At 44.2% G+C, this 20,576-nt stretch overlaps 1 protein-coding gene across 2 annotated transcripts in view; it reads right to left on the bottom strand.

Moving 5' to 3' along the window:
* COL5A1 (collagen type V alpha 1 chain) overlaps positions 1-20,576 on the bottom strand; it is a 247,587-nt gene that overhangs the window by 119,030 nt on the left and 107,981 nt on the right. For both annotated transcript variants that reach the window (XM_024106028.3, XM_008169084.4), the window contains exons 5-9: positions 16,408-16,539; positions 11,709-11,855; positions 10,355-10,603; positions 4,746-4,910; positions 3,767-3,823 (exon numbers count right to left, since the gene is read on the bottom strand). In XM_024106028.3, the coding sequence (XP_023961796.2) occupies positions 3,767-3,823; positions 4,746-4,910; positions 10,355-10,603; positions 11,709-11,855; positions 16,408-16,539 (750 nt within the window). The remainder of the gene's footprint in view (positions 1-3,766; positions 3,824-4,745; positions 4,911-10,354; positions 10,604-11,708; positions 11,856-16,407; positions 16,540-20,576) is intronic.

Below are 20,576 nucleotides of genomic sequence, written 5' to 3'. Positions count from 1 at the left end.
TAGGAGCCCCTAACTGCCCCCTTCCTCCCAAGGTCCATTTCCTTTGAGAAACTGGACCAATTAAAGCACCACCCATCTGCCTGTGTGGCAGCTCCAGAGACTAGAACCATCCCCAGACCTCCACCTCCGCTCAGTGCTGATAAACTCCCCTCAGCTCCGCAGAGTCATTGCCCATATAAGGAGCCCCACGACCGTCAAGAGCTGCCGGGTGCCAGATTTATGTGGGAAATACTTGAAGCTGTCTCCTCAATGGCCATGGCGCCGAGAGCTCTGCTTCCCACAGCCAATCACCGAGGCAATGGAGGCCCCTTCAGAGAGGAAGACCTAATTAACCTATTCCTGATACAGACAGCCTGGGCATCCTCCCACATTTATCCGTTTGTTTATGTTGGGCTCAGGCTGTGGGGACATCTGGAAAGTCTCCTCAGCAAGAAATTCAGACGGTTTCCATTATCCGTGCAACGCGACAAGGCAGGGGAGCAGGAGACAGGCTGTGTGACAGGAGGGGGCAGGGAGGGACATGCAGGGGAAGAGGAGGGGGCGTGGGATGGAATAAAAACTCTGGCTTGTGGAGTGAGAGCCACAGATTTGGGAACCCCATTCTGCTCTGACTGAATCCAGTGCCAAAGCTCCTGTTGGCTTCCGCGGGGGGCAGGGTTCGGCCCCATGGCCTGGCTTCATAAGATGGCAAAATGCTGTGAGAAAGCTGTTCCTAATTTGTTTTCACCCAACTGCATGAAGTCATTCCTGTCTATGTCTCAACTCCCTCCTCATCTCAAAGCCTCCCTTCTTTCCCCACTCCCTTCTCAGCACCCTTCCATTACTAGAAGATGAAGGGTATCGCTAGCAGCTTTCCAATTTTGCATCCGTGCCAACAGCCATCCCTTCTGGGCAGTCTGATAGCAAAGGAATTTGCAATGCCATGCGTAAAGGGACACAGACACGGGGAGCTCCTCAAGTTAATCCGCAGGGATAAAAATAAAACAATGCTGTTTTAATTTATTCGCTTCCATCTGAAGAGCCCAAGCATTTTAATAAAGATATTATAATTTCTGCCTGTTTTATACAGCAGGGGAGGGAAAGGTCAGATGTCAACCTAAGTGTCAACATTTACCATCAGTTACCATAATGTGGCATTTTAGGCCTCGTTTTCACTAGAAAACTAGGTGGGTTTAACTACGTTGGTTGGGGTGTGAAAAATTCACCCCCTTGGTGTGACGTTGTTAAACCAACTGAAGTCCCCATGCAGACAGCGGCTAAGTCGACAGGGCGATGGAGACCTATGGAGATGGGCGAACCCCTCCCGTCGGCGGAGGGAGCGTCTGCACTGCAGCGCTACAATGGCGCAGCTGTGCCGCGGGTGTTTTAAGTGTAGACATGCCCTTAGTCACGGCTCAGAGAGGAAGACAGACTTGCCCAAGGTGTCAGAGCGAGTCGCTCTTGTGTTTGGCTTTGCTCTAAAGCTGTACAACAATGGACAACAGAATCCAGGAATCCTGACTCCCAGATCCCTGCTCTCACGCATCTCCTGGAGACCTTGAGTGTTAATGCTGCCTTTGCCAGCACAAAAACTATTAGATGGAGGGCACCATTAGACTCAAGACTGTGCTATCCTGCTGCCTCCAGCAAGCGTCAGCACCGAGTAAGGATTGAAAGACAGATGGACTGAAAGAAAGGAAGGAAAGTGACAGAGGAATCCTCCCCCCCACCACCACACCCCCACAATCCAGCAGCTCCGATCTGAAGAAAGTGCCTTTGCTAAAGAGAAAGAGCACAACGAATCTGCATTTCTCTCAGCTAAAGGGGAACCAAAGGAAGAGAGGAAAGGCAGCATTTGGTCTTGTTTATTTTCTGGCAATGGCTATATATGCTCCAGTGTTTTGAAACAGCTAAGGCAGCCAAATTCTTTCTGGATGATTACACTTAACTATTTTGTTCGCTCTGCAACATTTCAGATTGGACGGGGCAGCCTGAGTTTAAGCAGGTCCCCCCCTCCCGCCCCCGTATTTTAACAGAGCTTTCCACACCTCAGTTAGACAAACTGTCCATTTTGTTCCCTTTGTCCACAGAATGAAAGCAGGGCCCAGAAAGGAAGGAATTGACTTGGAGGGTTGGGAATGCTTTTTATAAGCACTGGTTCTGGGTGTCAAACCCTCCCCCTACCCTCTGCGAAAGGATCACGCAGGAGAGAAACAGAGGAAGGGCAGAAAAAAACTGACTCCAAGAGGTAGGAAGTGTTGTTCTTTCTTCTGGCCCTGTGTTGGCATTCTGCCAATGAAAAATTAGGTTAATTGAGTTACTGGTCTGCAACGAGTGTGTGCTTGGCCTTTCGGAGACTCAGGCGCAAGATGAACGGTGGCAATTGAAAGGCTCCGAATACCTGTGGGTTTCTCCTGGGGGTGAGGAGAGGGATGCCAACACGGAGGCAAGTTGAGATCTTAAAGTGTACTTATGGATGGAAAGGGGGCTATGTAATAATAGTTCAGTTCCCTGTGAATCTTTCAATCAGAGCTCCCAACAACCAGTTGTTCCTCCAGTTAATCCCACCAAGGCAAGACACCCTGTGGGCGGGGCAACTGAATTCCTGTCTGTTTCATGTGACATCAGTTAAATTGTCAGCTAAACTCTGATCACACAGGGACTAGATTTTCAAAAGGCATTGAGCACGGACATCTCTTCTTAAAGCCAAGTGAAGCTGGAGGTTCTCAGAAGCTCGGAAAATAAGGCCAAGAGACTTTAACAATGGTGATGCTGTAAAAACCGAAAGAACCCAGCTTGAGTCTCAGATCCCAATAGGGTAGCTGGAAAATTCCTTTGACTGATAAAGTGAGTGCAATTGATTTTACAGCTGCACTTTAAAACCAAAAAGTGCCTCAGAGGTGGGCCTGAGAAACCCTTGCTCTCAGTGCAGGCAAAACAGAGAAGTAGAGAATGTAGGATTCTGGTTCTTGAACAATCATACAAGTGCAGTTTCAAGGCCCTTAACAACACGGAGGCCTAAAGGAGAGAATGGACGTTGAAGAGGAAAAAAATCATTCTCAGCATCCACAGCTGTGTGCTGGGAGAACCCTTTCCTTGACACAGAGGTGCGCTCCTCAGTTCTAAAACTAACGGTGGGCCTGAGCTGTGAAGTTCAGACCTGGATCTAAGCTCTCCCAGACTGCAGGGATTCAGATGGGAGGGCTGTAATTCAAACCGAGGACTAAGTAAAAGCCATTGGAGCCCTAAGACAGGCTCTTGCCAGTTCACTTGTTTTTTACATAACACTGGTTTAAAAAAAAAAATTGGCCGAAGAATTATTACAAACAAAAATAGCTTTTTTGGGTGGGGGAGGAGAGAAAAGGAGCAAATGGAAAATTTTAATTTCTTTCCAAATTATCCCTGTTTCTTAAAATAACCCACCCCCCCCCGAAAATCATTTTCAATTTTTATTTTAAAAAATCCAGAACATTTCTACCAGAATTTTTTTTTTTTCATAAAATGAAAAATTTTCAATTTTGTTTGAAATTATTTCATGGAAAATACTGACCATTTCCCTACGAGCTGCAGCTGTGGGCATGAGACGTGACTACAGAACATACGAACCTATGACTGCTTTTCAGTTCCATAGATGAGGTCGGGGAGGTAATATCTTTTATTGGACCAACTTCTGTTGGTGAAAGAGAGAAGCTTTCGAGCGATACAGAACTCTTCTTCAGTACCATACAATTCCATATACACATGCCCACCCCCTGAAGAAATCTTTGTAGATGAAGGGCATCCTTACCGGTTCAATTATTGCAGGCTCTCCCTTCTGTCCTTTCTCCCCTCGTGGGCCACCAATCTGTATCACACAAGAGAAACACAGGCAGTGAGATAAACAAAGAGGATATAAACTTGTTGTCTCAATTGAATTCAGACTGGGAACCAGTAACATGATCAAGACGCAGTCAGTAGAGCCCACACCACCCAGGGACTGAACTTGGTGCAGATGGGTGCAGAAGACACTTTCAAAAAGGAGCAAAGACTCATTTTGTTACTATCTAAGGTTCTGTTCCATCGCTCTAGTGCACAGCAGTTTCAGAGGTCAGCTATTTGTAGGGAATTGTTGCCTCCACATGCAGCAGGATAAATTAAGGTGACCTAATCGCTGGCAACTTTTCAATCAAGTTTTGATCTTTTTTTTTAAATAAAATGCTCTAGTTCAAACAGGAATTATTTGGGGGAAGTTCTATGGCCCGTGTTACGGTAGAGGTCAAATTAGATGATCACAATGGTCCCTTCTGGCCTTAGAATCTACAAGTTCGTCTACACAGAAACATTCAGGAAAATTAATCCAAATTATCTTTTGAAGTGGATTAGTTAAATCACATTACATTTCTGTGTGGACACACTTTTTCAGAATTTAAGTGGCCTTAATTTGGTTTCACTTAATTCATTTTGGAAGTGAATTAAACTAAACAGAAGCAAGGCACTTTAATTCTGAATGACCGCATCCACACCGGGGGTAAATGCAGTTTAATTTATTTAAAATTCATACCTTTAGTTAATTCAGATTAATTTTTCTCAGTGCTCCCATGTAGACAAGAACTAGGAATCTAATGGGCCTTTTCCTTTTATAACTCCTACATATTACCTGGGGGAAGTGAAAGAGATTGAGGAAGTAGGTTGAGGTTTCCTGCCCCTCCAAAAGCTGAAAAACTGGGCTAAGAAAACAGCTGGAAAGAAATTCAAAAAGGGTCTTGAGTCAGAAAGTCTTCCATTACCCCTTCATACTCTGTCTCTTGGTTAGCAGGCATTCCTGGCCCAATTTCAGGAGAGACAGTTCGGTCATAGTAGGTATCATAGTAATTCCCATCATACTCTTTTATTGTCTCTTCAGTAAAGTCTTTATCTTGGTCGTCTCCCCCTTGACCTGTTTCCACCTCGGCCTGAAAACAAGAACAGCAGCATGTGTCAGACAAAAGATGCCCCTAACCCAACACGTGCTCTAAAAACTAAGGGGAGGAGTCTAATGTATCCCCCAGATAGAGAGGAGCAGGGGTGAATAAACTTTATGATAATGGCACAAGTAAATACAAATACAAAGCAATAATAAAAGAATGTTTAGTAAAGTAGCATCTAAAGGCTTCCAGGGACCACCAATGGACTCCTTCAAAGGCACTTGCAAGCAGGATTACAGATATAAAATGCTACACCCATATGGAACTCAATATGACATTTCCCCCTGATTTCCTACATGCTTCATGAAATGTACTGCATGTGTAAAACACCCTGTGTGAGAAACCACGCAGAGTATGGGCAATAACACATGACAAAAAGTTCCAGACACTCCACATTACAAGGCATGAGGCTAAATGCTCAAACCCCAGCTCATTCCAAACCCCAGATAGCCCCATCTCCAGGTTAACAAGCATAGAGAAATTTACAGCTGGGCCCATATCTAAAATTCATACTGAAACTGAAATTTATCATTATGAATCCCAGATTTTACAAAGACCCTCCCAAATTTTTGGAAAAATCAAGGTTTCCCTATACTAGGATCTTCCATTTGTTCACTCCCGAACTGTTATGGGCTCCAACATTACAGTTATGCTTGTTCCAAAAGCAGAACTTTGAACATTTGCACTTAGGCATCTGAGAGGGTACTATTGATTCAATAGCACACATTTCTCCCTACCCAAATAAGTCCCTCTTCTGATTCTTAACAGGAAATATACGCAATGGTTCAGCAAACGAGGACATCTAGACAAAGCCTCAGAATTTCCTTGCTTCTGGCCAACCCTGTGTGCAACAATGATATCATAGTCCTGTAATTTCGGTAACCTCCAGGCCAACTGTCCCATGGCATTCTGGAATCTAAAGAGCATTGTAAAGAAGCATGTCTGTTCTGAGCACAGATTTTTCTCCCATGCAGGTTATAATGAACATGGTCCATGGCCTTAATTACTTCTAACAGTTCAGAGAGAAGTTATTTCACCACCAGAAAGGAAGAATTTAGAGCTGCTGTAATATGCCACCATCAGTTCCAATCCTTGTTCTTGGGCCAAAACTGCTCATATTCCATAAGCACAAGCATCTGTGTCTAATCTGAAAGGGGTTTTAAAACATGGGCAAGCTAACACTAACACAGTGAAGTGCCTTTTTTAACTCTGCAAAGGCCAAGTATTCGTCAATGAAATCACAATTTAGCTACCACTCTCGGGTTTTCTTTTCTCACTTAACATATGCACATTCTGCTATGTTGGCAAACCCAGAAATGAAAACAGAGTTCTATATATCTGTGAGCCAGAAGGAATTTAGCTACTTCTGCACCACCTCTTGCCCTCCTTCACCCAGTGGAAATTTCTTTCTCACTGATCAGCTGACCAGGGCATTCTCTTAGCAAGAGCTCACATTTCCCTAAATTCAGTTTAACCGTAATTCTTCAGACATTAGAATCTGTTGCTTGCCATAAACACATAACATCCTAACTGGAAGCCCTTCTTGTTTGAAATTTAAAATGCTATAAACTCAAAACATTGACGTCTTCATATTTTTTTCCATTTTTAAAAAACAGAAATCAATTTGCTTGAAAAGGAAGCAACATTTTTTGAAATTTTTGACAGAGGAGGGGTTCAGTGTGAAAAATGGACATTTTGGGAAATTTTGAAGGGGGAAAAAAAAACCCTCAAAAAATCTGGGTCACAAGCTGGCCTGAAAAAAACCATCCAAAAGTTGGTGAATTTCTTTTGCCACTTTCAAAGAGCCTCATTCAAACCAGATTTTCCACCACTCCCTTTGTTGAAAAATTATGCAGATACGAATTTGAAATTGTGACACCTGCCTCCGGAGGAGGAGAACAGCTTGCTCCCTGAAGAGCAGTCATCGAACAAAGCATATTTTTACCGAGTTTCCATCTTCCCCAGGCACATTTCTCCATACTGAATGTTCCGAATTGCTTTGCTGGAAGTTATCACATAGTTATTAGCCACAATGAAATCTAAACCCATATGAGTTCATTGACTAAATCCGCTTCCAAAAGCCCATGCTCAGACTCCAAAAGTTTCATTCTTATAAACCCAAGTTACCCCATTTGTGAACTGCTGCTAGTTCTCCAATCACAGTTTCCATCTGAGTCCAATTTTAGAATACCTATCCCCCAGCATTAACAACAGGCCTGGTCTAATGTCCACAGCACTCGTTTCCTGATCTTATTAAAAGGCTGTGACAGGAATTTAGGAATTGCCTTCCTGGATTCAGACCAGTATCCCGTTTCCAACAGGGGCCAGTACCATCTGCCTCAGGAAAGGAAACTTCTAGTAGATTGTGGGATTTATTGGCCACTCTCCCCAACTCCCATATTATTTCAACTTTTTACTTCTGTATTCAACAGCCGGCAAACTGCCCTTTTCTGCTGTTGAAGGGTCGAATCCACAGTAAACAAAAACTGTGCAGCTACTCCATGTTTTGCCCCTGGGGCTGAGTGCCATTCTGTTTCTTGAACTGGATGAAGAGTGATCATTACATCACGAGTCATGGCAAGGCTGGACTGAATGTCTGACAATTCGTTCACAGGATCAGGGCTTGCGAGACGTGTCTCCCCTAGTCTTTGTGCTGCTGCTGACATTGTGTGTCACACTGAGCATGATGTGTTTTCAAACCTCTCAACTGTTCCTTGTCTCCAACCTGAATCCCATTTCTCGTCACGAAAGTTAGACACAGATTTAGGCTTCAAGATTGCAGGGCCCCATTTCCACTTCTCCCATGAGCAGGTTGGCGCGCTGCTGCATTGCAATGGAAATTCGAATCCTTCAAAGTCCCTGGTGGCATGTGGGGCCTATGGTTTCCACCCACTATTTTTAATTTTCAAGTGATCCTCTTGGTCACCAATAAACTGGTCTGTTGCTCATTTATTTGGCATGCCTACCTTGGTCTGAAGATATGCCAGACACATTAACCTACAAAAGTCCTCTACTTGCTCTGATGGATTTTCCTTGTTCCTTCTTCCTTGGCTTTAAACAAACTTGGATCAACTCAGATTGGTAGATAGCCTGAACCTCACATTAAGGGCTTTTATCAGGTCAAGATAAGTCATTCTCTTTTCTGGGGTTTATTCCAGCTGCATCATTTGGTCTGATCAGTTCAAGCTAGCTGTTAAGCCTGCTGACTCCCTGTTCATTTTGTCAACCATTCATTTGCGTCAAGCTATTAAATTGGGGAAAATAAACCTCTCAGGAAGCTGCTTTTCCCCCTTCTAACACTGAATGTTTCTGTGCAGTCCGAGCACAGACTGGCCACTCTCCGTTTCACCTTCCCATGTGTCCTGCAGAGCATCCTGGAGTTAGCGCTTAGGCACAAAGTCTTAACATGTTTCCTTACCTGAAGCTTGTTTCTTTTCTGATTCCATATCCTAACAACCAAATTGGTCTCTGAGCCTTTCGTTTCCTCATCCAAGCATTTTCCAAAGTCATCAAATCCCATCTCTAGCTTCTCTCCTAGACAGTTCTAGTTGAGCCAATGAATTCTGGCTGTTTTATATTTCCTGGAAAACCTTCTCATCTATTTGTTTGTTCAGGACTGGTGCTCGGTTCCTCAACACATTTTACCAGGCCATTGTATCTTTTCATACAGCCTCGCTTTCCTCCTCCACTGCATTTTTTATTCCCAATTGATTGGATTTGATCTCTGCCTTGAGATTTTCCTTCATCTCGTGCGGGCTCCTCTCCTGTCTTGGATCTCCATTTGGCTAGCTTCCATGACACCTTTTAATTCATTCTGGGAAGCATCTATGCCCAACTTTAATTCTCTTGGCCAGCCTTTGCTGCCTCTTCAACATCTTTCTCTGCTTCCCAGAGAGGTGTATTTTTTTTGGTCAGTATGACAATTAAATTCTCCCTCTCTATTCAAGAAGCAACCAAAATTTCTGCCAGGTCTCCTGGGAAATATTAACCCACTACTGACATTTGTTGTCAAGGCTTCTGGGCAGAGAAGAAGAAGGTTATTTCCTGGTTGGGAGAGAAATTTAGTAGGCACAGACATGACACGTCTAGTCTAATTTGATGACAACACCAATAGGGACCCATCTGAACATCAATATTAGATGGTGAGGGCAGGACACATGTTAAATATGGAACATTCACAGATGCAATCAGGAAACAACGCAAAGAGCTCCAGAAAGCTGCTGTGTTCAAGCTTACAGCCAACCTTTCTTGTACCTGCCTCCGCCCATTTGGACAAAACGTGACAGATGGACCCCTCTGAGATAATAGGTGCCATGAAATGAGACATCACAAAACTGATTGTCTACGTTACCTAAGTGTCTATCAAGGCCTGTCCAGTAACTGAGCTAGTTATTGCTAGAACGGGTCAGGATGAAAAGGAAACCATTTGGGAAAAAAATTATATTACCCTTTAAAATTTGAAATTTTTAAGAGTCAGCTATTTCAAACGGTGACACAGCTAGCTGCAGAACAGAGAGGGATTTCTTTTTTAATTTAATTTCAAATTTTTCAAATTTCTACCAGCTTTAGATAGTTGTCACTGGGCTGCTCGGCAGCATGGTTTTGTTGAACTACTGGAATGGCAGTTTCCCACCATATCTCAGTTAATTTATTTTGGGGAATGTTGTAAGAATTTCCCCATGCCTGTATATTTAACAGAAACTGCCCAAAAAAGGGTGACAATTTTTCACAAAGGAACAAATGGGCTGAAACTGTAGAATTTGGGAGAGGAAGGGGAATAGACCTGCTTGAATATTAACTAACTTGTAGGGAGTGTCATACATTTAATCCAAAACATAGAGAGAGAGGGTCACCAGAAAATGTAATCACTTCACAGTATGTTTATTGTGGAAGCTTGAATCTCACCTTACTATTAGTAGAGTGGTTAGGAAAATGTAACATTCATAACCATGAGAAATTCTGACATTTCAAAATGAGCTTCCATTCCAAATGGGAACAAACATTTGAAATACTGAAAAATTTCACAGAATTGAACTGGAAATGTCCAAATTTGACATTTTCTATCAAATCAACAATTTTTTTAAAAATTTAACTGACAATTCTGACTTGAAACAATTTTTTTGTTTGGATTCTCCTGACTGGAAATAAAAAAAAAATTAGTCAAAACCAATATTTTCCTGAACAAAACATTGATTTTGACTAAACCCAGATTTTCTGACAGGAAAACTTTTTTCATAAGAAAAATTTCAACCAGTTGTATGTAGCAGTGCTGTGTTCACACAGGGAAAATGCAGGAGGATTACATTTTTCAGGGAGGCCTTTTTCTCTACAAATGCCTTGGACGCTTCAAGTTTTTCCATTAGATCCTTTGCAATCAAGACTTAAAAGTAACAAAAAAAAGGACAAATCATAGACTCCTTGGAGGAAATTACATTGGTTGAATTGGGGGTGATGACTGTGCTGGCGGGGACTTCTGCTTCGACAGCATCTTCAGTAAGGGTATCCTGAGTGTCTATATCCTCATAGTTGAGGTCCTCGTAAGGGAGGGGAGTGTAGTACTCCTCGTTAATGGTTTCATAATTATATTCATCCACGATGGGGTCATCAACCTTCTCATCCTCTTTTGTCTCCTCCCTGTTTTCCACCACTGTAGGTGCTTGTGTGGTTGGAGAGGTGAGCTCCTATTGCAAAACACAAACAATGCCCAGGTTAGAGAAAGTAGAGGATGTTCTGGCGCTCTTATCGGCTAAGACATAGGTTTGAAAATTCCTTTCCTGTCTAAAACAAGAAGGCTCTTTAAAACCAAGGAGGCAGCTAATTGATAGCACAGTGAAAAGATGTAAGGACTCAGAACTACGCTTTCAGCAGTGACTACTCATTTTGGGTGCCTAGTGTGAGACCCACAGGCCTGAGTTTCAGGTGTTCAGAGAAACTGATGGCAATAGGACCTGGGGGTGCTGAGCAACTCTAAAAATCCAGCCCAAGTGGTCTCAGGCTGGGTGCCCTAAAGCCAATGGACACTTCTGAAAATTTAGGCCTTGAGATTCAGGGATTCAAAATGCACAATAGAAAAAGCTCTGAAGGCAAAAGCAACTACCATTGTGGAAATGATGTAGGGTTTGCCTACACTGTAAGTGAAGGTGTGATTGTAGCATGGGGTGACAATCATTCTAGCTTTAATCCAGCTAGCATGGGTTCAAATACTAGTGTAGATGTGGCACTACAGGCTAGCAATCAGAGGACAAGCCCACCGGGGACCCTGGGTATGTATTCTGCTGAACTCGTGATGCCATGTCTACCCTAGAATTGTTAGCTGTGCTAGACAGATTAAAGTTAGCACGGATATGCCGACCTGTGCTACAATCACACGTTCACTTGCAGCGTAGACACATCCTTAGTGCACAAAGTTAATCTTCCATGTAGACATATATGCAAGATCTTGCTTCAAGTATATTTTCAGGTGCAGACCATGGCTAATCATGCTCTGATTGCAAGATCACAGCCCGCGTTCTTCTAGCTCTGCTGGAGAGACTAGGTGCTAGAAACCACCAAGCTTGTTACCCATCTTCGTTCAGCTCAACGTACCGGCATCACATTACTATGGAAACCTCACACTTCATGCACAAAGCACAAATGCAGAGCTATCTACAGTAGTTTCTTCCATTTTAAGTCTCCAGCCTTTCATCCACATGCCATTTGTGTGTCTATAAAAATTCGGAACGGCAAGCCTTGAAATAAAGCACAAGACGAAACAAAACAGGAGCTTGCCACCTCCCCGTCACCTACCTCTTTAATTTCGGTCACCTCTCTAGCAGCTTCTTCAGCATCAACAGGCTTGGCAGTGGGTACTTCTGCCTTTCCTGTGTCATCGGTGTCCTCGTAGTAGGGATATTCATAATAATAGGTGTCACTTTCTCCATCCCCCTCAGTGTACTGCAAAGGAACCAGAGCAAGAAACAAGGTGAAGGCAGACAACTCCTTAAGTGAGTTCCTTGCCAGCTGTTGCTAGGCCATGTGAATTTTATATTCAAATGTACAGTGACTTTGAAATTCTCTTTCCACTGGCATCTGCGACAGTGAAGCACAGGAAAAACGAACACAAAAGGATCATGAGTAAAGAAGGCTAAAGTTTACAGAAATCTGAGATTTGATGAAAGGCTGCATCCAAATTTCCACAAAAGAACGGGGGGAAGGAATTATTTTTAAGCCAGCTTTATTCACTAACCTGTTTGTAACACATTTAGCTTTCTAATTTGACCAAGTACGAGATGATGGTTTTCTCCCTCCATCCTCACTGGCTGCTTTGCTCCGTGTGCTACCCTCTAACTCATCTGAATGTAAATCCCATAGCACCTGTCCATATACTGCGGTGGGGACTGCCTCTTGATTCAAGATACCAGAGGTCCTAGCTGACTTCCTGAACCTGATACTCCCACACTGGGCCACCAAACCATTGGAGGTGACCCTGACTAACAGTTCTGGACCATTTAACAGACTAAAACGATAAAAATGACACGTCAAAAGATGTAAATTCCCTAGAGACGCAGTTGAGAAAGGATCATCATTTGGATTACTATGGGTCATATTATTGCCTTAGATGTGTACAGCAAAAAACTCCCTTGCACCTTAGGAGAGAAGGCTCTAAAGTTTCATTTAAGCTTTGCAATCACTAATAGAGTGTCTTCTAAAACAATCCTGATAAAACATAGGTTAGCTGAGATGTAATGGCCTTGATCAGAGTGGTCCTAATAATATTTTTGGGTCTGACCCCCGCTGTCACTCACAGAAGCTGCACAAAATAAAAATTAACAAAAGGCGACTCCTGGTTTTGCAGCCTGGCAAAGGCAAATACAGCAGCCACTCCTGCAGGCGCGGCCCCTTCAGGCACCATCACTCACAAATGCACGTTGAAAATCAGTCTTTTAAGAGACACTGATGCCTCATGCAAAACTCTGAGAACTGAACATGCAGATTCAGTTATGCTTGCATATTGCAGAGTATTGAGCAACACATTCAGACAAGATAGACCTGCCAACACAAATATAGTGTGAGCAATTGCATGGATTAATTTTATGTCCAAATGGCTGTCTAGATGCATTTGTATGTGCAAATTACCCATTCTGGGCAACATCCTCATTCTCCGGAAGCCAGAGTGTTGCCATTTACTTCCGTGGAGCCAGAGTTTCATTTTTCATGTACAGATTAGACAAATATTTTGCAAATGCATTTGTCCTGCTAAGTATTTTTTAAATTTGGGTCATATAGACCTTGGTTCTGGAAGCTAATTAAGCACACGCCTAATTTTAAGCATGTGAGTAGTTCCACTGAAGTCAATGGATCTACTCCTATGCTTGAAGTAATTAAGCGCCTTCCATATTTCCCAGATTTCTTATCCTTTACCCTTTCTTTATTCGGATATTTGCTTTCTACTGGTTCTTGCTTTTTCAGTGTTCATCAGCTCCTGTGATATTCAGCCTACAGTATATCTGGGGGATAATTTGGGGGGGGGGGGGGGTTTGAGAAATTTGTGACTAAAGAATAATAATGTCTTGTATTCCTGGGGCATATTCTTCCCTGAAAGATGCCAATATGCTTTGCAGACTGCATAAAATCCTTTCAGCCACCACTGAAATGCAGCTGCTTCGGAGGTAGAAGTTGGCAGCTGTTTAACATGTAATTTAATTTAAGTTTTGGGGGAAGTTAAGAAGGTGGAATGAATTTACCCAAACTGGAATTTGGCCAGTACACCAGAGTTAACACTCATGCTGAAAAGTACACAGGGATTTTCAATAACTCCAAAGTAGTCAGATCCTCCTGTTTTGTGTCAGATGGGGAAAAGGCGACTTGAGACAAATGAGCTCTTAAAGAAGCAATGTTTCTGTTTTCATGCATATATCTGTAGTAATACAGAGCAAGCAGCCTGTAGTAGAAATGACTTGTAAAATACGACAGTTTCAGAGTTTTCCATAAGGCGTCGGCCATTTTTTTAAATGAAATACAAACAAAGCTTTTTGTTACAGTTGGGTGAGACAAATTCCTAACCCAGTACACTGATTTTATTGGTATTTAAAGGCCATTCTTGTACAAAATTCCATAGAGTAACATGGCCCTTCCAAGACAAGCCCTTTGCAGCTAGTTGAGCAACTGGGTCCAAAAATAGGTTTATTTCCCTACCATCCTCCCAGATTTTAACCACAATGGAGTCTATTTGCTGGTACTTATTTATTGTTTCCACTTCTTTAGAGCACATTAATTGTAAAAAAAGAAATGAGCCTTTATGTTTCTCTAGACAGAAGCAGGGTATTGAGGGTGATCTAATGTCCAGGGAAGTCAACGGAAAGATTCCTTTTGGCTTTAATGTGAGTTGGAACAGACATAGGTATGTGACTAAACCAAGGGTTTTGTACATGCATAGGAGCGTGAGTGAGGCTGAGATTTTCAAAAATGATTCTGGGTGCCAAACTTGAAACACCTTCAAAGAGCCTAATTTTCAGAAGGTAGATGTCAGCCGTATCTGGAAATCAGCCCCTTTAAGATGTCTCAAGACCCCCTCCCCCCCAAAAAAGAACATAAGAGGAATCCATAGTCACTAGTCACTATTGAAAATCTTGGTGTAACCCTGGGAGAGGGGTCGGGGTCTTGCCCCACTCCGCGCAGCTCCCAGAAGCAGGGGCATGTCCCGCCTCCAGCTCCTAAGCGTAGGGGCAGCCAAGGGGCTCCGCACATTGCCCCCGCCCCAAGCGCCGCCCCCGCAAATCCCATTGGCCAGAAACTGTGACCCATGGGAGCTGCAGGGGCAGCACCTGCGGACAGGGGAGCGCACAGAGCCACCTGGCCGTGCCTCCATATAAGAGCTGGAGGGGGGACATGTCGCTGCTTCTGGGAGCTGCTTGAGATAAGCGCCGCCTGGAGCCTGCACCCCAACCCGGTCCTGCACCCCAACCCGCTGTCCCAGCCCTGATCACCCTCTCGCCCTCTGAACCCCTCGGTCCCAGCCCCGAGCACCCTCCTGCACCCCCAACCCCTCATCCCCAGCCCCACCCCAGAGCCTGCACCCCTAGCCAGAGAGCCCTCACCCCCTCCCGCACCCCTAGCCCCTATTTTGTGAGTCTTCACGGCCCAACATACAATTTCCACACCCAGATGTAGCCCTCAGGACAAAAAGTTTGCCCACCCCTGGTCTAACCCTTTCTAGTGATTCTCTTAACTAGGCACAGCTGAATGTTTATCCAAGAACTCGTGGGATAATTATAGGTCTGCTTAGAACATTTTGGTCAAAATGAAATTTCAACCAAAAACAAACAAAAAAAAAAAACAGATTTTTTTCCACGGTTTTTGACCACCCCTAATAGCTGACGTTTCAAAAATCAGTTGATCTTATTAAAAACTGTTGACCTGAAACATCTGTTGGCATTTAGAAAGTGATATATGTATGTTATTATATTCAGTTGCAATAGTTAGTGAGGGCCCAATTTTTAAACTTGCGCTGCTACACAGTAGGGTAACCCACTCTGCTTCCTATGGGCACCTGAGCACTCAAATACTCGGGGTTTGTCTACATGGCGATTTAGTGCGCAGTCAACCAGCGTGTAAATCTACAGCATACAAGCTTTTAGTGCATGGTAGCATAATTCACCTGACCAGTTACTTTGCGGCAAGCTAATGCATTGTAGATTCACACCAGGGCTTCTATATCACCGTGTAGACAATCCCTCATTTCACACTCTGGGAAAACAAGGAGCAGAAAAATGAAGTGATACACCGAACATCACACAGCGAATCAACAACAACGCTGGGATTAGAACCTACTATTCTTGAGATCTAGCCCTGTACCTTATCTACTAAACCACACTGACGCTGTGGTTTTAGAGGTTGTTCCGAGCACTCACATGTAGCATTGGGTGCCCGGTCTTGTAAACGGGATTAAACCTCTTAAAGAAAAAAATTATCAAGGTTACAAGGCCAAAAAGTTGACCTACCTTGGCAGGGTTTCATCTTCCATGCTCCAGGATCCCTTCCACTGTTTTATTATGCAACAGATTTTTGCAACCACATGGGGTGGGGAAAGCAATTCAAGACAAGCCAATGACTTATTGAGAGACTCACAGCAAAACGAAACGGAAGTTAAATAAGAAACAGTGCACATGAGCTATCTCAGTTAATAGCCACAGTGCATTTGCTTATTAACGGCTAATCTGCTCCCCAATTATTATTATTTATTTCCCTTGCAGTTGTCACTGGAACCCTTTGCTTGCTTTTCATTACTCTTACATTTCCTGGTTTCCTTATCGTCTCTTCCCTCTTTGATCACGACTGCTTCTGCCTGACCACTGTTGGCTTGTGTTCCTCCTTCTTCTCCTGAACAAATTCCCTCTACAGAGTGTGATGCATTGGTACCCATCCTGGGTGTCCCTCGTGGGACCATTAAGCAGTTACCCCAAAGGTTTCAGGCATGCACAAGTGGATGTTCTTCCTTTCTACTTACGTATTCATCTTGGTTCGGGTCCTGAGACTGGGGGGTGTCAGAAATGGCTGTGTCACAGTCAGGGCTGTAGTGTTCACAATAATCATAGGCTGCCCTGGGGTCTGCCACGACCAGGAGCTGCTGGATGTCCCCCTGGGGGAATGAAAACAAGAAAGAAGTCCCACATAAATCAAAGAGTCAGAGTTTAAGACGAGAAGGTGCTATTGGATCAACTAGTCTGACCTCCTATATAGTACAGGTCACCGCCACCACCCGCACAGTAACCCAACAACCAAAATTACATTGACATATTACAGCCCTCAGGAGGCTAAACTACTGTGTGCCACAGGCAGAGAATAGGAGGGCCCTTGCAGTGGCAGGGAATAAGGTGAGATACACCCAGATAATCCTAGCAAGCAATCCGTGCCCCATGCGGCAGAGGAAGGCAAAAAAACAAAACAGCCAATCTGACCAGGAGGAAAATTCCTTCCCAATCCTGAATAAGGTGACCAGACAGACCCTGATCATATGAGCAAGGCCCACCAGCCGAGGAAGAGAATTCCCATCCAGTGCCCCATCTTCAGTTGTGGCCATCTCTATGCTTCCGAGGAAGGAGACAGAAAACCTCAGAATACACCGGGGGGGGGGGGGGGAATCCCTTCTTGACTCCTACAGGTGACCAGCTGAAGCCCGAAGCATGAGACAACAAAGACACATGTAGTCATAGTACCACAGGCCCAAAAACTGAAGTCTGTACTCAGTCCTTATGCAGACAAAAGACCAATAAATTAGAGAAGGAAGAGTCCTATTAGGCTGTCTAGTCTCCCCCACTCAAGTAAGGTAGGATTGTTCAGGAACTTGGTCTGAGACAAGTCAGCCTGCAAAACCCATTATCCTTGGGTGCACATTGAGTATCTGCTTTGGCCCTCCCTGCTTACAAGGGTGTGAAGTGACTGTGCTTCGCTTGTCATTCCCAGGTGCATTATCACAAGAAGGTATTGCATCTAGAGAGAGATCACAGGCATCTCCTGGACAGCCTCATCCGGTTTGGTGCTGCTGACAGCCCTTGACAATGACATCCACAAGACAGATACCATACAGACCAGGGAGATGCAAGCTTCCCTGTCAAAGGGCTCCCCGTGCCTTGGATGAGGAGTGTCCTAGGTAAATGACCTCCTTCGCAACCCAGTTTGGATCTAATCACATGTCGCTCATCCAGCTGGATTTGTGAGTCATCCATGGATTTCTAAATAGGCTACCATTTATTTCCAGTTTATTTCTACATTCTCACCGCTCCACTAGGAACAGAAACACCGACATCCGAAAAGACGTCGCAAGTTAGACATGGCCTGTTTGAAATCAGGCACCTTGCAGGTTTGTTAGGAATCATGTCTGCTTTAAGGACCATTCAGCCCAGGCACACAATATCCGTAGCCTAAAAATGAGCTCCAAACATACTTTTATAAAGCACCACGGTTTTACTTTTAAACACAGAGCAAGAGTTTAATCAATAGACAGATGCTTTGCTACTCAGATGATTAGAACTGATTTTTTTTACATTAGGGAAAGAGGGTTTATTTAATAACAGACAACATTGTTAAAGCTGCAGAAAAAGAGAGCCTTACCAAAAAAAAAACCTGGCCGGATGATGCGGTCCTGTAATGGGAACCAGAAGCCTGGGATGGAGTCTAGCCAGGATGTCTGAAAACCCCTAGGAAAACTGGAACATGTTTTTAAACACCGGGGGCCAGATCTGCTTTTGTGAATGCGGCCTGAACCCTCTGCATTCCCAGGTACAGCTGTGCCAGAGGAGGAACACAAACCCGCCGACGAAACACAGGTGGTGACAAGCACACGCACGCACGCTCTGCAGCCACCATAGGCTCCTCCAGAAGGACACAGCTTAAATTTCTGGCAGGGCTCCACAGGAGATGAGCCAACAGAGAGCTCTCTGGGAGATATGCTGATTCTATGCATCTGCTGGCTGGTCAAGCCCCACCCTACTCTAATTTGACATTGCCCCAGGCCTGCAGCCCCATCCCCCTGACTTTCCAGCAAAGGGGGAACAGATCTATTTCCATGTCTCTCCTCATCAGATTGTGCGAGCAGCTCTCAAACACTCACACACGTATCCTCATCACTAGCGCTCGCTTACATTTGTCATCATTCATAACCTTTTTTCTGATCAAACCTTTTCTTAAGAAAATGAACATTTTTTTGTTCATCAACCACATTTCCTGAATTTTCAATGAGACAATATACATACGGTTTTTCCAAAGTGAATTTTTTTTCTTTTTTTTCCCCCTCACTCTCTCACTTGCCCCCCTCTTATTCCCCACCCCCTTCTACTTTGGTGAATAAATGTTTGAAGTGTTCTGCTATTTTGCCAGAATGTTGGGGTTTGTTTTGCCCTCCTTTTTCAGAGGCAAACACTGTTACCGGTTTTCATCCAGCTCTATTCATAACATTACTGTCAGGCAGGGAATATTACCCCCATTTTACTGATGGGGAACTGAGGTACTGAATGAGCAAAGTCGGTTGGCCAAGGTTATACAGGGAGTCAGCGGCAGAGCCAAGAACAGAAGCCACGTCTCCTGCTTCCCACTCCAGTGCCTTAACCACAAAACCTCCCTCCCTGCCTCCCTTCTCAGTCACAGTGGAACCTGGGGAAGCCCCCACCCCGCTGAATCAGTCCCATAAATGACCATTACTTTCTTTTTTTAATCCTTTTGCACTTCATTCAGCTTGGCTGTTACAACTGGTTCCCATGCACTGCCATAAGGCTTTGGGTTTGGGTTTCTAACATTGCCCGGGAAAGTTTATATAAATAAATTATTATTGATTGTTGTTAACCTAGCAACAAAACCCAGACTTGATGTTCTTCTCCAAGAGGCAGGGAAGGAAAGTTGAAAGCTATTCCTTTCTGATAAGCATGGATTTACACCTCAAGGGGGGCTGATAGTTCCAAGTCACTTATAGAATACAGGCTAAATTCTCCTTCCCCTAGAGACAGATAAAGCAAAGGAGGTAACCTCAGCAGGGTTCGCCAGCTAAGTCCAGTCCAGTAGGTTAAGCAGAGCAGAGTTCGTTAAGGCTCACTCTGCTTTTAGTCTGAGTGGCATAGGAATGCTGAGCTAAGTATGGAGAGGAACCCTGGCTAATATCCTCAGCTGTTTTTCCACAGCCAAAGGGAGGTTTAAAGTCATTTCTTTAGTCTGACGAATAAAGGGGATCTGCTGCCAGTTTTCCTGTAGATGCATTCATGGGCCAAAGTCAGAAATGAATCTAAGCTGATGTAACTTGCACCTTCTTCGCGTCCCCTCAGCACATAATGTACACCAGATCAGACGCCTCTGAAGTCAGACTCAGGTTCAGAGTCTAAGGGAATCTCGGAGTCTAGACTGGTGTAATTAACACGCGGAAGGGGCCAGAAGGAGGTGTCAGCTTTGCCAACCTAAACTCCTTTAGAATTCACTGTGTCTGTTCCGTCTCAAACCCAATCATCTTCTGCCCAATTCTCACTTTTCCCTTGTTGTTGGTACTGGATTCTGCTCCCGGCTCTGCTGACCTCTCCTCCGTGACCTTATTGTTCGGTCCAATGGCTGTAGTGTTCAACTGTGTGAAGCCAGAGGGAAATTCCATGTGACAATATTGTGGGAGGCATCAGAGTGCTGGGACACTAACCAGACCTCAAGTGCAGCAGGATGGGCTGAACAGCCCAATTGTGGGGAAGGGGAGAGAGTCCCAAGAGGTTCCTAGATATCTCATCTTTCTCTCTGCTTTGCAAGTGACGACTGCAAGGCTTTAACGGAGCCCCCCACGTTCAAACTCATAAAAGGCAGACAGAACTAAAACCTTGTTAGCAGGAATCCCAGTCAATTGACCTCATCCCTCAGTGCCAAACAATAAAATGGGCTAATTTAGCCTGTAATAAAAAAGGAGCTGGGTTTCACAAAAGATGCACATAGCTCAGCTGTCAGGAGCCCTGTTTCTTTGATTTAAGAAGCTGACTTTAACTGGAGCAAGCCGTGCTGGGAAGCTCAGAGGCCCTTTGTGTCCTCTCAAGTGTGTTGCCGCTAATAAATATTGCAGAGAGAGAGCTACCTCCCCCACCTTATTGCAAGCCAGCTCTGCTCCCATTCCTCTCGCCGCTCTGAAGAGTCAATTTGTTTGGCTGTTCCGGTTGCACA

Source organism: Chrysemys picta, chromosome 18 (assembly GCF_011386835.1).
Source record: "Chrysemys picta bellii isolate R12L10 chromosome 18, ASM1138683v2, whole genome shotgun sequence".
Taxonomy (NCBI): Eukaryota; Metazoa; Chordata; order Testudines; family Emydidae; genus Chrysemys; species Chrysemys picta.
This window is presented reverse-complemented; position numbering and strand designations above follow the sequence as displayed.